The sequence below is a fragment of the Triturus cristatus genome, chromosome 8 (genome assembly GCF_964204655.1).
Source record: "Triturus cristatus chromosome 8, aTriCri1.1, whole genome shotgun sequence".
NCBI lineage: Eukaryota > Metazoa > Chordata > Amphibia > Caudata > Salamandridae > Triturus > Triturus cristatus.
In genome coordinates this window covers 241,027,283-241,044,588 of record NC_140591.1, presented here as the reverse complement: position 1 = coordinate 241,044,588, position 17,306 = coordinate 241,027,283, and the positions used below count along the sequence as shown (strand labels likewise).

Here is a 17,306-nt window from a genome sequence, read left to right as displayed (position 1 = left end):
TTACTCCAGTTACAGTATTCGGTGTAACTCTATGTGCCCACCATGTTTCTCTCAAGGACACTTTTAGAGATTCCTTATTCAATAAGGCTCTTTGAGCACAACTCTTGACAATTTTGTTCATGCTCTCAGCCAAACCATTAGCTTGAGGTGAATATAGGGCAGTTTTAAAGTGAATAATTGCTAAACTGGAAAGAAATTGCTCCAATTCAATAGACACAAATTGTGCCCCATTATCCGTGATAAGTGTCTTTGGAATCCCTTCTCTAGAAAACTCATCCTTAAGAAATTCAATTACCACTTTACTATTCACACAAATGGGACACACTTTGTTACCACCCACTTGGAAGTGTAATCCACCAGCAATATTACATACCGCTCGTCATGAGATACCATCTCAAATGGACCAGCAATGTCTAAACCTAACTTAGTCCAAGGCTCAGCAGGTATCACAACAGGTGAAATTGGTGCATAGAAAGTCTTCTTAGATTTATCACTATTTGAACATTGATAACAATCCTTAACTAAATTCTCAACCTCATGATCCATTCTTGGCCACCAATACCATTGACGTAACCTATTCTTGGTTGTGTTACGACCTAAATGCCCTTCATGAGCCAAATTGATCAATTTACTCTTCAAAGCATCAGGTGCTACAACACGTTTCCCTCTTAAAATGTTATCCTCAACAATGCTTAACTCATCTTTCACATTAAAATAATTCTCCATGGAAGCAGACAACATTCTCCTATCAGGCCAACCACTCACAATGAATTTTTTTTAATCAGTAATATCCTTATCCTTTGCATAAGCTTCTCTCCATTCTTTATCTTCAAGAGCAGCTTCACAAATCCAATTGATATTTATCAAACCTGAATCTACTTGATCAATATGAATAGGTAACCTTGACATACAGTCAGCCATACAGTTCTTAGAACCAGGAACAAACTCAACCACAAAGTTGTAATTTGACAAGCCATCTACCCACCGTGCAATCCTGGGAGAAAAGTTTTCCACATCTCTAGAGGAAAAAATCTTTGACAGAGGTTTATGATCCGATCTTACCGCGAAAGGTATTCCCCATAAAAAAAAAATTGAAATGAAGAACAGCCCAGAAAACAGCAAGCGCCTCTTGTTCAATAACAGAATATCTCTCCTCAGCATCCCTCAGTGCACGTGAAGCAAAAGCAACAACTTTCAAATCACCATTAACCATCTGAGAAAGTACAGCACCTAGCCCAGAAATACTTGCGTCGGTAGATAAAATTGTTCTCTTATTCACATCAAAGTGACCTAAAGTAGGTAATTTCGAAATGCATTGCTTCACACATTTAAAAGCCTGTTCACACTCATTCGACCAAACAAACTGAGTACCTTTTTTAATAAAGACCTCAAAGGTAAAGAAATGGAAGCAAAGCTCTGAATGAACTTTGAACAAAACTCAGCTAATCCTAAAAAAGAACGCTTTTGATCTTTGTTAACTGGCTCAGGAGCTTCAATTATGCTCCTAGCTAGTTCAATCTTAGGACTAATCCCTTCACCAGAAATTGTATGACCAGGATAAGTTACTGATGTAACCCTAAATTTACACTTCTCTTTTTTAATCACCAAACCAGCAGACTGTAGTTTTTCAAGAACTTCCCAAAGAATGGCATCATGCTCCGTCAAATCCTTACCATACACTAAAATATCATCTTGAAAAATTAGAACTTTGTCTATACCCTGCAAAACTTGCCTCATCACTCTCTGAAAACATGCCGCAGCAGATGCAAGCCCAAAAGGCATTCTCACAAATCGAAAGGCACCCACCGGTGTCACAAATGAAGTCAGATGCTTCGAGTCAGGATGTAACTTGACCTGGTGGTAAGCAGAGGACAACTCCATTACACTGAAAATGTTGGCATCTTTTATCAAAGTCAAAGTTTCCGTGATATTTGGTAACGGTTGCCTGTCCACCCAAATGAATTTATTTAAACCTCTCAAATCTGCACATAACCGAATCTCCTTACCACCATCTTTTGGTGCCAAAACTACCGGAGCCAACCACTCCGAACTTTCAATTTCTTCAATGACTCCTCTCTCTTTGAGTTTTCTTAACTCACCCTCCAATGGTCCCATCATCATATTTGGAATCTTTCTTACCTTAGCTACAAAAGTTATAGCACCATTCTTCAAAATTATTTTATGTTCAAAGTTCTTTAAAAGTCCAAGACTATTGCTAAAGACAGCAGGAAATTTTTCACAAATATCAACAGGTAACATCTCCCTAGAAAGCAAAAGAACTTTTTGCTTACTATTGGGGTTAAGTGTGATTCCCATGTCTCTCTGATGTCTCCACCCTAGGAGATTGTCACCTCTCTTTGCCACATAGACTTTACCTACGGTCTCACGATCTTCAAATTGAATTCTCTTGACACAATAGCCCAGGACATCAATTTTAACACCACCATAACCTACAGGATTGATGTCTGCCGGTGGTAGTTCAACATTTTCCAACCCAAATATGTCCGACCAGTTCTTGTCACCAATCATTGTATAAGGTGATCCAGAATCTGCCAAAACTATTATATTTTTTTCTCCAATAGTGATCTCACATTCAGGCATCTCAATTGGATCAGCATCTACACTGCCATCCTCACGTAAACTGGAAACTATTCTGATCTCATCACCTGTATAATTCACATTTTGTTGTTTCACCGTCCGACATACACGAGCGTAGTGACCTTTCTTCCCACATATCTTACAAATTGCAAATCTAGCAAAACAGCCTGGACTATTTGTCCAATGCCCTTCACTCCCACATCTAAAACATTTGGGAACATTAAGTTTGCTATCAAGATGACTGTACACCTTTTTCTTTTCAAATTTTCTTTCAACATCTTTACTACTTGGTGTACCATTTTTCTCAGAACTCTTCTCAACTTGTTTATCAACTCTATTAATTTCATTTACGGAAGACTCTGTAGTTGTGCTCTCCTTATCCACACTATCTTTACATTTTTCCTCACGCATCTCACGTACCCACATACTGGTATTTTCCATTCCCTCTATAATAGAGACAGCATCCTTCAAATTCGGGTTTTTACTTAAGAGTTTTTCCTGCACTTTTACATTGTTAGTGCATCTCACAATTTGATCTCTGATTAACGAATCTGTAAGATGCTCAAACTCACACGTACGAGCTAACGTTTTAAGTGCCGCTACATGACTACTAATTTTTTTTGTTTTGCCTTGAACCCTAGAGAAGAATTTGTGTCTCTCTAAGACCACATTAATATGTGATCCAAAGTGTTTCTCTAGCATTAATACAGACATATCATACACATTGTTAGGTTCACCAGCTTCGTTTCCAATTTCAATCAAATCGAGACTTTCATAAATACATCTCCCTTCAATGCCTAAGTTGTGTAGAAGAATGGCTTGTTTACGAAAAGCAGAAAAATTCTCACCACCAATGGCCACTAGGTAAGAATCAAAAATCGTTTCCATCTTTTCCAAGGCAACACAGGGTCACCCTTCTCGGACAAAAAATGAGGTGGTTCTGATGAAGTGGCCATAATGAATTCTAAATAGTTCATATGTAGGAAAAATGAGAAGATAAAAATCAGTCAACAAAATTTAAATGTCATGGCTAGTCAAACTAGGACACGAGGAAAAGAAAAACAAAATTAATGTCTATCTAGATATATTCCACATAGTTTTTTATTTTCCTTGTCTTTAAGTTCCAATAGTGTGTGCATCACTGTGTGCACAAAGGTCAAAATCCGATAAATTTATCAATTACCTCACACCCTTCGATGTTTCTTCACTTTCAGCGTCAATTTACACGAAAGCGCTCTGAAAACTGCAAAAACGAGATGATGAAGGATTAAAATGGCCGCCGCCGTCTGTACGTCATCACGTTAAACTCAAACAAATGAGGAGTACGCAGACTAGATGTTATATCCCAAGATGCACTGGCTCACAGAGACAGTTGGCTCACAGATACGTCATCATTCGTGTCCACCACTCGACAGTGTGCACATCGGCCGGATCACAGGTCACTTCCAAAGTTAACGGCGTTCGAATTAGACCGTTGACTCGTACCAAGTAACACAACCCTCCGATGAATAAAATGTCTTAATCCATGTCGGATCTCCTCCTCTTGTCTCGTTATAGAGCATAGACTTTATCATGCGTTGTACCTTATCATGCGTTTCCGAATTCCGTACGTCTCGAAGGAATGCAGAGAATCCTGTGAAGCGTGAAGTCCGACACTTAGACTTAATTATTCACCGAGGAAGCGTCAACGACAGACCTTAATTTATCCGCACCTTGAAGACTACTTAGTGCGCGCTGCTCGTATTCCCACGTGCATTTGGTAGATCTTTGCGCGTGTTCGCGCTTTTCACTTTTTAAAACTACCTATTTTGCCTATTTTGTTTTAGTTTATGTTGTTTGCCCCTGGTTTTATTGAATGCCCCTCACACGCACTGTAATTTGGAGACTCACCGCATTTTGCGGGCCCTCGTCCTCGTAGCTCGTTTTGGCGGCCATCTTAGGTGAGTGGGACGCCTGACGGCGCCTATTCGCATGACGGTCTAGACGTCACTCGGACGCTCGACCTCTATTTAAGGGGAACTAATCAGGTGCCTGGTCACTTACAGACCTTAATTTATCCGCACCTTGAAGACTACTAAGTGCGCGCTGCTCATATTCCCACGTGCATTTGGTAGATCTTTGCGCGTGTTCGCGCTTTTCACTTTTTAAAACTACCTGTTTTGCCTATTTTGTTTTAGTTTATGTTGTTTGCCCCTGGTTTTATTGAATGCCCCTCACACGCACTGTAATTTGGAGACTCACCGCATTTTGCGGGCCCTCGTCCTCGTAGCTCGTTTTGGCGGCCATCTTAGGTGAGTGGGACGCCTGACGGCGCCTATTCGCATGACGGTCTAGACGTCACTCCAACGCTCGACCTCTATTTAAGGGGTTATTCCCCGCGCAGCGGATACGCGCAGTGAATCGCCGTACTTCCGCCGGAGTTTCCGCCTGAGTTTAGCCCGTCTGTGCCCGTCCGTGCCAGACCGGGCCAAAAGGGGCCATGACTCCCACGAGTAGTTCCAATGGCTTACTATCGTACTCAGGTGAGGTGTTGGAATCCTTGCGGTCTACTCCCCGTACACACTGCACTATATGCTCTCTTCCCACTCATAATTATCAATGCGCAGGTTGTAGTTTTAGCACTGGCCGAATGTCCCTTTGTAATGTTATACGCCGCTCTCAACCTCGTGGCAGACGGAGGAGACCATTGACACACTCAAATAAGTCGACACTCCTTTTTTGGAGTATCAACTGTCGATCCCTCCCCAAACCTAAGTATCACATTCACGATTTCATTGTTGAGGAGCAGCCTGATGCGTTGTTCCTCACGGAAACCTGGCTCCAGGACTGCTCTGGTCCTGATGTGGCCATTGCTGTCCCTATTAACTACGCAATAGTGAGATTGGACAGAAGTTCTGGAAAGGGGGGGGGGGGGGATTGCCATAATTTTTAAATCTTCCTATACGTGCAAGTTTGCAGCCCTTCCGATGCCTGGAAGTGAGACTGCTCTTTTTAAACTGGTCATTAATCCTCAACTTACTCTATCTGGCCTCTTGATTTATCGCCCCCCTGGAAATGCCCTTTCCTGGACATCCTCACTAGCGAACATCATATCCCCCTTAATGCTTAAGGCAGCCAATTTTACCATTCTTGGTGATATTAATTTGCATCTTGAAGACTCGCAGTGTACTATCAGTAAACGTTTCTTATCTGATCTGGAAGCCCTCAATCTCTCCTTGCTTAATGTTGGCCCAACCCACTCCGCTGGACATCAACTGGACCCCATTCTATCCAATCTTCCCTTTGATTGTTCTCGGAGTGCTTGTCCTTTGGAGTGGTCCGACCATTTCGCTGTTTACTTTTCTTTACTTCACACTAAGAACCAGGAAACTAGTGTTCTCGATAAAGGTGTACCAATTTATCGTTGGGATAAACTCAATATTAACATACTAAATCAACACCTCTTAAACACCTGTCCTGCTGAAGGTGAGGTTCCTGTTTCGGAATTGAACACTGCTGTTTCTCATTGGCTTGCTAACGCCGTCACTACCCTTTTACCGCCGACCTTAAAACATTCTAGGCCTCACCGCCTCCCAGCACCTTGGTTCTCTGCTGACCTGAAGGTCTTGCGGACTAAATGCAAGGCCTTAGAACGTAAATGGAGGCATTCATATTCAGTCTCTCAGAAGACTGTATATAAAGAGGCATTAAAAGAATATCATTCCAAATGCAAATCTGCGAGAGCTGCCTATACTGTGGAAACAGTTACACGAGCTCAGACCTGCCCTCGTACTCTTTTTTCTCTCGTTAAAAAATTGACAGGTGCAGACACTATTCCTATTCCTCCAGCATTAGATGAGGCCCAATGTAATTCTATCGCAAAATTCTTTATTGCCAAAGTTGAGCGCATTTACGATTCTATGAGCCCTCCTTTGAATGTAGCTGTATCTCATTTGGGACAGATTGCTGGGACTGAACTGCCTTCCCCTTTGGCGCAGTTGACGTACTGGCAACCTTTTGATGACGCTTCGTTTTTCACTTGTTTAAACAGCATAAGATCCGGCTCACCTCTTGACCCTATACCCGCCAAAATTCTCAAGCAGTTTGATCTCGAATCCCGGCGAGTTCTCATGAGGCTTTTAAATGCCTCTCTACTTGAGTCCCATGTGCCACAGGACTGGAAGCACGCAATGGTTGTCCCCCTTTTAAAAAAAGCTGGAGCCGATATGTCTAACCTTGCTAATTTCAGAACAATATCCTTGTTGCCTATACTCTCTAAAGTGCTGGAAAGGCATGTTAACACCCAATTATATCACCTTGTGGAATCTTCGGGATTTTTACATCCATCCCAGTCTGGCTTCCGCGCTCACTATTCTACAGAAACCACCCTCCTGGGAGTAACGGAAAGTCTGAGACACGCTATTGATCGCGGGGAAACCTCTGCGCTCATCCTTTTGGATTTGAGAGCGGCTTTCGATAACGTGTCCCATTCCATTCTTTTGGACTCTCTTTGTTCCCTAGGAATAGATGGTCCTGCGCTGGCTTGGATTGCCTCCTTTTTAAGTGAGCGCACTTTCCAAGTCTTTTCCGCGAAAGCCACTTCTTCCACGTGTTCTTCGGCGTATGGTGTCCCCCAGGGGTCTATACTGAGCCCCCTGTTGTTCAACATATACGTAAGACCCCTGGCTTCTATTGCTGAGGACGCAGGGCTAACTATTTTTTCATACGCCGACGACACTCAGATTGTTTTCTCCCTTTCCAGCTGCGAGAGCAATGACATATCGGTTCTGAAAGGCGGGTTGTCACGTATAGCGGAGTGGATGCAAAGCCATCTCCTTAAACTAAACGGTGACAAAACCGAAATTCTCATCCTAGGAAAACATAAGGATTTATGGGGCCCTCAACACTGGCCTGGGGAAATGGGATCCCTTCCCCAGCCGTCTTCTGTGGTCCGTAACCTTGGCTTTCTTATTGACGACCAACTCTCCATGCGACAGCAGGCCACTAAGGTGCCCGCTACTTGCTTTGCCATCTTGCGATGGCTCCAGAAGATTCTCTGGATGCTGCCTTCCTCCACCAGACGAACCGTTGTCCAGGCGTTAGTTACATCTCGCCTGGACTACGGAAATGTCCTTTATCTTGGTGCTGATGTGGCCACTGTTAACAGACTTCAGGTGGTCCAAAATTCAGCGGCCAGACTTCTCTGTAACATTCCGAGAAGACAATCGGCCACTCAGGCGTTGCGTGACTTACACTGGCTTCGGATCCCTAGTCGTATTAATTTCAAAGCCTTATGCTATCTCTTTCAAATCAAGCAAGGCTCTGCACCAAGATATCTACAAAGTTTGGTCCACCCTTACAAGCCCAGACGCACTCTTAGATCCTCTGCCAATTGCGATTTTGTTATTCCTCATTTTAAACTTGTAAGAATGGGGGGACGGGCTTTTTCACATCTTGCCCCTAAACATTGGAACACCCTACCCACTTCTTTAAAAATGGAAACAAATTATTTTGCTTTCAGAAAAAAGTTGAAAACCATACTTTTTCAATGATCTGTGCCGCTTTGAGGACTTAAGGTGTTGTCTTTTACAAGGTCTGCTTTTTTCTTGAATCTATCCCTTGCGCCAGGAAACCCATTGAGGGTAGCTGTTGCGCGTTATAAATTTCAATAAATAAATAAAATAAATAAACGAGTAACAGCATTCAATAATAGATTTATATATAGATATGCAGCTCCATTTTTTTTTTTTCTTCTCGCGTAGGTTTGTTTCCAAATTTTTCTTCGTGTAGGGTTGTTACCAGTAAAATCGTCGCCAATGTTAAGATAAATATGTGCATCCAGTCATGATGATTCTTCAAAGGTTTATTTCTTAGTTCCAATATACAACCCTCACGAACCTCGATCCGGCATCAGCTGCCTAACTAGGTTCTAACTCCAACCCAACCATCCAGAACATGGAACATTACATATGTAAAACATGACATAGTTAAAATTCCTTTCAACTAGCATTGGCAAAGCCATAACAGTTTCCTAGTATCTATAGAAGTGAGAATGCTCAATATGTATCACATTCAAAAATAGATCTATACCCTGCCAATGCCCTCTCATAGTGTATAAGAGTCAAAATCACCCAAATCATATCAAAGTCTATGTCTCCCATATCATATCAATGTCTGCCGATATGTATCTCAAAAAGGTCCCACATGCAATATCATAGTTCCCCATTTGCACGTCAGCAAAAGTCCTATGAATTTCATTATGTTGTTAGTAGGTAGCTGCACGTAGACTGCAACTCCCCTCCCCATCCCCAGAAAAAATGAAAATTTCTAGCCCCTTCCCTTTTTTATCCCTCCACTATTACTTTTCAATCCAAATAACAGACTAACATGTCTACCACTCAAATTAATTGCATATTTCCCTATACTAATTACAACTAATCCTGTTTAGGTTCCGGGGTAGTGTGCTTCTCATCAAAAAGCGCTTCAACACCTCATCAGGTGTAGCAAGTGTTATATATATGAATACAAACCTTTTCCTTCAACTATGCCTCCACTATCCTTCTCAATCCAAATAAGTGACTAACATATCCACCACACAAATTACTTTCATACTTCACTATACTAATTCACCGCTAATCCTTTATGAGTTCCGGAGTAGCGTGCTACTTGCCGAAAAAGCACTTCAACACCTCATATGGGGCAGCAAGCGCTATATAAATGCAAACCTTTTCTCTCTTCTATCCGTCCACTATCCTTCTCAACCCAAACAACTAACTAACATATCCACCACTCAAATTTCTTTCATATGTCACTATACTTATTCACCACTAATCCTTTATGAGTTCCATGGTGTGCTACTCACTGAAAAAGTGTCAGGGGTATTAAAGGCTATATAAATGCAATTACAATAAAATTACAATACAATAAAATAATAACTGATGTAATATGTCACCATAAATGATATAACAGAAAGTCAGTCCTGTCTGTTTAACCAACTGTTCTGCTCATGCAGAGACCTGCATGTCTGTATTTATTAAGCTACAAATCCTTGCATGCTTAATGCAGTGGGTTGAAAAACCAGAATTGACAGAAAACTCACACTCTTTAAAGGGGCCATGTGACCACTAAACGCATTTCGTGTCTTCTGAAAGGTCAAGATCAGTCAGAACCAAATTAACATTTTGAGAAGAGCCCAAATTAAGTGGTTAAAATTCAGAAATACCTCAAAAACCTCTTCTGGTCAGAACAACTTCCTTAATGGCGTCATTTCTTGCAGAGCCTTCCAACAGTTACTCAGGATGCAAACACAACAAAGAAAAGCACCAATCCGGGACTAGTTTACCCAGAAAAAGATGCTAAACTGGAACTTTTTAAGTTGTTCCTGTGTCATGCGTTTGAAGCTTCAAAACTAGACCAAGAATTCAAAACATATCGATGCGTCATCCCGAATGATTAATGAACTTCCGCTCTGGTGGGTAAAGTCTCTATTAAGATACATATAAATTGAAAAATATATTTCTATAGTGATAATTGTGAAATAAATACTAGTAGTAATATTTGTTATAAAAACACTTCTTACCACACCTTTGCCGTTTACAACAATTGTAAGTAGTAGGCATTACTATTTCTCAATGTAATGATGGTCACCTTTGGCAGAATGGAAAGCTCAATGGGCCTTCCAGGACTCAGTGAACTTTGAACTCAAGGACCAGCCCATTGAGACTAAATACACTTATCTATCTTGGTGCAAAGAACATTTGAAAATCAAAGGTGTAAAAATGGACTTCACAACACAAATTGTAACATGTTGCCCAGCTCTGATATGCAATAGGTTTATTGGATTTATTGACCACTTGTCAGTAATTATGCAGCCAATAGGAATTGATTAGAAGGGCCTTCTTGTGGAATGTGCATCTGCAAGTGGAATTCTGCACAGCACTGGTCAGTCTGGACCATGGCATGAATGTTAAAAGCAAACACTGGTTTTGCACAACAAATACACTCCAATTTTCCACTACTGACGCCTTTGTATTGTTCCACTTTAAACTGTGAATGTGCAAATTTGCAGTACTTGGCTTCTGTAAGCATTGTAAAATTCTAAAATCCCATTATTTACATATTCAGTGATTCTCTTGAAAATCTACCATGGATCCGGCCCTCTTAGACCAATGTTAAAACAACCCTGGTCTAAAGCTATTGGTGCACAATGGGAAGAGCATTACACACCCACTTTTCATTTAGGAGTTGTTTATATGTGCCACTCAATATTAAAACACTGTAAGATTTCGAAAGAGGATAATAAAATATAAATGTCAAAAGTGCTTGAAAAAAATAAAATAAAGCATGCGCTTGGACTTGTATTGCCAACAGGTGAGACTAACCCAAACCAATGACCATCCTTTCTTTCTGGGCATGCTTGAGGCAGCTCTGTCCGCAGAAGCATGCAATACACACATATTCATTCATTTATTCATCCATAGGAATGAAATGGAAAGAATGCTTTTGACGGGCGATTGAATGATTAGCATGTGGCTGAACTAATGATCGATCGAACAGGGGAGGAGCTTGGAATGTGCAGGAAGTTTGAGACCACGGGTAAATCAAATTCCAAGCAAGCAGCCTCTGGCATCATTTTACACTCAATGCGCCTCTTAAATAAACCAAGGTGGGCTTCAAACAGCAGTAGGTTATGCGTAAATAAGAGTGGCCCATTTTTTAATGATCGCCTTGTCACTTGAAAGGAAGGCCGCCCACACTACTGTATAAAAAGCGCCAAGGCCGAGTTCAAAGCAGATCTAACTGGAACCAGTTAACATTGCTCAAAGGGCCGGCTAATAAATCTCTGCCCTTCGAGGGATTTCTCTACTTTTACTTCTAAACCCTTCTGCTTTTCACTTTCACCCCAGGGACCCGCCCAAGCTTGATCCTACCTGTGTAGTTCCAGTCTGCTTCGAGATCTCAACACATCAAAGTAGGACTTAGTGCAGGGGCTGCAAGCCACGTCCACCCCGAAAAAAATGGGCGTGTCTCTGTCGCCAGTACTTGTAATTAATGCACCCCACAACAAGCCAGAAAAAACACATAACCTCGTTTTAATTGCGTGTGTTTTTTGACAATTCAAACCTATGTCTTCGCTGCTTGGGAAGTTGTTGCCATGCCCAGGGGTGTCTTCGATGCGTTGGTACGGTTCTCACCTGTTCCCCAGGTCAGGAAATGGCCCCCCAGAGTCCGTGAAGTCCCTTTTTCTGTTAATAGTACTACGCACGATGGGAACTGTAGGTTTAACTGTATCTATCATGGGTTTGGCCAACTTGTCCCTCATGCTCAATAAAAAATGTGAACAAACCAGGCCTCGCTAAATTCTATCCTGTCGGTATCAGGGAAATCGAGGTACAGGTCAAGTGTACCCAGATAGCAAGGCCACAAAGTCATGCTGAATTATTTCAAGTGACTCTCTTAAAAGATGGGTCAAACCGCTGCCAAAGAGACACATTTTACCAGCGTCACCCACTCCTGGTCTTTTAGTAAACAGCGCTTGGCATTCTGGGACCGTCATATGTTCACTATAAGGAAGGCCCTACGCGCCAGTCTGAAAGCCGATGCTAGTTTAAGAGCCAGTTGAACTGATGCATGTTTTCGTTTAATTGTTGGTAGTTCCATTTTACAAAAGCCAATGTCCGCTAACGGAATTCAAATTACAAAAGTAACTTCGTGGTACAAAGCTGAGGCACTTATGAAACAACCGGCAACCTAAGCTTTCCAAAAGTGCACGTCTTGTGATAAAGAGTAAAATGTGCGTCGATTGGATATTCAGTGCAAACAAACAAGGCACTGCCGTCTTGTCTTGTTTTGTTTGCATTGCCAAGTCTTGCCAAGACTGCCTGCGCGTCCTGGGCAGGGCACCACTTGTGACAACGGATGGCGTTGTGCGCGTCTATCACGTGCCCTTTCCTGTGCCCTGGAACGCGAGATGGAACGTGCTAGGTGTTCAGGTCCTGCACCTCATACGCAAAACCAGATGTGCAACACAGCTGCTGATTAACCCGCAACCTTTCAAGGCTCCAGGGTTTGCAGCGCTATCAACATATACTAACACAGGACTCGTGCACGTCCCAAATTCACTAGTCTAGGTTTCCCTGTTAATTCCACAATATCTGCGTTGTTTAAAAAAATCTGCAAAAAACAAAGTTGCATTTTTCATGCAGCAGTGTCTCGACCCCCCCCCCCCCCCCCCCCCCCCCCATCACACAAGCCCCTAGTGGAGAGTCCAAACGAAGAGGGGGTGATTCCGAATAAACTTGTTTTGTTTTGCTTGTCTCCAGCAGAGGAGCACGTCCCTGGATCCATTCAAACAAAAGAATGCTTGCAGCCCACCCACCGGCCCGCCCCTCCTCTCCCCTCCCCCAGCACCCCCCGGCCTGGGCGCCTTACTTCGCAGAGCCCCGATCAGCATGCTGCCGTCCTTGATCAGCTCCTTGATGAACTTGTTGGTTCGGTCCAGTTCGTTCTCGTGACACTTGAGGCGGTCCCGAAAGTCCGGGCTGTCCAAGTACGAATCGCTGAACTCCAAGGTGGGCAGCCCCATGGCACAAGCGGGGCGCCGAGACTCCGAGGGAAGTGCGCAAGGGGCTGGGCGACTGCAACCCCCCCCTGTTGTCCGCGCCGCTGGAGCACCCCCGCTAGTGGTTCCCTCCCGCGGCGGGGTGTGCCTCAGCCTGCAGAAGCCGGGAGTCGTTGTCTGCCGGCTGCATGTTGGCTGCACCCGATCTGAGGGGTGAGGCTCTTGGTGGAGTTTCAGAATGTTTCTGTGCACATACACTTCCGGCAGCTCCGGGCTCTCACCCTCTCCCTCCCAATCTCCTCCTTCCCACTCTCTCCCGTCCGCCTCCTTCTTTCCTCTCTTCCTCACCTCCTCCCCCTTATCCAACTCGCTTCCCCGTGCCGACGTTTTCTCCTCACCTCTCACCCTTGCTCCCTCCCTCCGTCTCCTCTTCAGGCTCCCTCACACGTCCTGAGACCCCTTTCCCAGACCCATGTTAAACCTCGCGCAGCAGCGCCCCCTCCTTGGGATGCAGCTGAAGAAATAAACCCCTTTGACTATTTTTTTAGGTGCACAACTGTGCGCTAGAGGCTCGTGACTGGCAGCCTGACGGGAGTTAATCCTAGCCCTCCTCTCCTGGTCTTCGCTGGCAGCCCTCTGCCCCGAGCCACACTTTAATTCCAGAGACTCTTCCTGATTTCAGGATAGCTGCTCGGGACTCGGGAGGCAAGCCGTGCAGTGTCGGAATCTGGGATGCACAACTGCTGTGGGCGGCCTGCGAGAAGCAGCATCGTGGTAACGCACAGCAAAACCTTTGCAATGACCTAAGAAGCAGAACAAGAGAGACCTTTATACAGGCTTAGGGTTGCTATTGTAGGACGGAGAGGATCTATACATCAGTGGGGAAACGCAAAAACGATGCCCCCTCCCCCCAGCTCCACACCCTGTATGGATGTCCATTCACAAGTATGCCGGAGTAGTGGAAATGACATCCACACACCTTTTGAACTTAATTGGATCACAAGAAGTGACATGGCGTAACCTTTGACCCTGAAACATCCCAGTAAGTGATGTCATATGACTTTAACCATGATGACACTTGCCCTAAGTGGTAGCCAGTGTGCCCAACCTTTTCCAGGAAGGGTTTGAGGAGGAGAGAGGTTCTCCCCCCGCCCCCTAAAAATGTTGAAAGAATTAAGCCAGGTAGTGCATTTTAAAGCACAATTTTCACATAAATTTACTAAAAACACAAATACTCCCTGAAAGTTCACTCATTACATATTTTCAACTCTTTCTTGGTGAACCAGGCCAATGAAACTGGGCGCTCTCCATGAGTTGACTATATTTATTTCAAAATGTGCAGAAGGTGCCACCATATGTCAAAATTACCCTGCCAGCGCCAACACTTTTTTCACGGGTGCCCCTATAGCCAAAAATGCCATAAGCTGTGCCCATGCCAGACTTTTGTCATTCGTGCCATCCGTATAGCATGGATGGCCTTTATTTCAAAGTTCTTCTCTAGTATGCCAGCACCAGCATTTTGTCATTTGCCTTCCCCTGTGGCATGGTTCCGCTCCTGTTCTTCCTTATGCAAAGAATTCCATTAAACGTGCCCGCGCCAGCATTCTGCCACGGGAGCCCCATGCCAAGAACCTCCTCTATTATATCGGCAGCAGCATATTGTCACAGACGCCTCTGTGCCAATGGGTACCATCAGTATGCCGGCAGCAGCATGTTGTCCTGGGTCTTACCTCTATTATTTCAGTCTTGTGCCATACGTGCCTGTCATGCCAAGGCCTGCGCCCATTATTCCAGTACCAGCATCTTGTGGTGGGTGCCTTCATAAACCAAGAATTATCCTCAGTTTGCCAAGGACAACTGCAGACTCGCAGGTGTAACGCAACTGGTGCTGATGCAAAGCGCTCTGATACCCGATTTCGGGTCAACTTCGCGCTATATAAAACTTCAACAAAAAAAAACACATTCACACTCACACTCTTTCACTCACACTCTCATTCACTTTCACTAATTCTTTCACTCCCTTTTAGTCTGACTCACTCATACTTTCTCACTCTTACACTCCCTCATTCTCACTCCTTACATAATATCACTCAAAGTTACACTCACTCATTGTCACTCATTTATTATTTATTATCAGTATAATAAAAAAAAATGAGCATAGAACAATAAGGGCGGCCGCAGCTCAGACAAAGGGTGGAACTCTGCCTTGCTCTTCACACTGGTGTTGCTGTCTCTGAAGCCAAGGGTTGAAAAAGCAGTGCCAGGGGTTATAGGTGGCAAGCCAAGGGTCGCAGCCGTTATCCCTGGTGACCCCTACATATCATCCAGGGCCCATTCCTGCTCTTCTCGACTCTTTCTTTCTGTCACCTACACTGCCCTCTTTCTCCTTTTCTCACTCGCACAAGTTTTTCTTTATCACTTCTTACATTTGTCTCCTACTATCCCCGTGTCTCGTTATCGTGTCCTTCATCTATCTCCCTTTTTTATGTCTCCTATCACCAGTCTCCTCTCTGTGATGTCTGTTTTTTACCTGTCCTGCCTCTCATATGTCTCTTTCGAGGCAGTCTCTTCATCACCTCTTTCTCACATCTGTCTCCCCCTCTATTTCTGTCTCACTTAGCTGTGTCTTTCTCATGTGAATGCCTTCCATGTCTTCTCGTCTCTGGCTCTCTGCAGACCTCTTTGCATATCTCCGCCTTCATCACGTCTTTCCTCTGTCCCCTGCTCTCTCTTCCACCTATGTCATCAAACATCTGTTTCCTCATCTATCCCAGTTGTTTATTTCTCTCTTTCACTCTCTCACGCACACACACATCTTTGTTTCTGTTTGTCTCACTTGTCTGGCTGATGCAACTCCTTCCCCTCTCCCCTGGTTGCTTCTCATCTCTGCCATCTTTACCTCTACACTGTCAATGCCCAGGGACTTCCAAAGACATTGAGATGACATTGTTCGTGGTCTGCTCAGCCAGCAACAATAAATAAAGTATGTTTCAAGTTTATTTTATTTTCTGCTTGCACACACAATGCTGCCTGGAACAGCACGCTGCAAAAGGCGGCTCGGGCCGCAGCCACCAGACTATGAATGGAGGCAACATTGTTTCATTGCAGCGGTATTTATGGCGGCCAAACATCCCAGTTCGCTGCAGGCTAAAATGAGTTTAAAAACCTCACAATAACCCTGTTAAACGTCTCATTCCAGCACTTCTTTAACAACCTCTATGACCATTGGTCACAGGAGCACTGCCAGGGGTCGCAAGTGTAAAGACAGCAGTCACAATTGCATGCGACCCCTGAATGTCGTCCAGGCCCCCTACAGGGTGTGAGGAGGGGCCGCTGAGGCTCCCAAATCTCATAGATATTCATTAGCCGTGGATTGAAAGGAGGCCCCCTAAAGGATTAGGTGCCCCCCTGAACTGCAGAAGCTGCAGCGCCTGCGGTTCATCCCTACTGCAAGCTACATTTTAAATACAGTTACGATTAATCATAATTACTTGTCATATTGAACTGATGAAATAAACTCACTGGATCCTGATTCAGGTATTTCCGAGTTATGTACTTTTCTATTTCATACTTAATAGAAACTCAATTCCTGAGAAATCCGCCTGAGATCAAAGACGCACTGGGAGTCCATTTAGCATTTACAAGGAGCTTCTTACCACAGAGGAGACAGAAATGCTCCAATTTGTAGTAGGTGACTGGGCTACTTTTTGGAGTGTATGGTTTTAAGAGGATCCATGAAGCCCTCATCCTAAACCAGGACAGGTTCTCCCCTTTAGCACAACACTTATATCCCTTTCCGGTTTGTTTGTTCGATCCTCAGGTACACCATCCTTTAGTCATTATTGTGTCCAAATCCTTATCAATAAGACACACTTGCTTCGAATTGTTATTTCATGTTTTTATTATTTAGTTAATTGTATTCATGATAAACATAGTCAAAACTTCATTCTAAAAATCCTGGTGTGATACAGTGCAATTAAAAATCCCCACAGGGGCGTACCCTAAACATTTTATTCTGTAGTAAATAGCTGGGTACAATTGATTTAATTTGGGTAGTGTGTAGTGTCTATCGGATTTCACCTGGGATTTATCTTCACATGGCCACACTGAGAAAACTACACACATTCTCTCAATTATGTTTTGAAGGCCTTCAAAATGTTGATTAGTT

The 17,306-nt window shown here is 43.7% G+C and overlaps 1 protein-coding gene across 3 annotated transcripts in view; it reads right to left on the bottom strand.

Annotated features, from left to right (window-relative positions):
• ARHGAP42 (Rho GTPase activating protein 42) overlaps positions 1-13,560 on the bottom strand; it is a 609,563-nt gene extending 596,003 nt beyond the window's left edge. For all 3 annotated transcript variants that reach the window (XM_085621436.1, XM_085621434.1, XM_085621435.1), the window contains exon 1: positions 13,009-13,560. In XM_085621436.1, the coding sequence (XP_085477562.1) occupies positions 13,009-13,162 (154 nt within the window). In that variant the 5' untranslated portion in view covers positions 13,163-13,560. The remainder of the gene's footprint in view (positions 1-13,008) is intronic.
• Between the last annotated feature and the right edge of the window lie 3,746 nt (positions 13,561-17,306).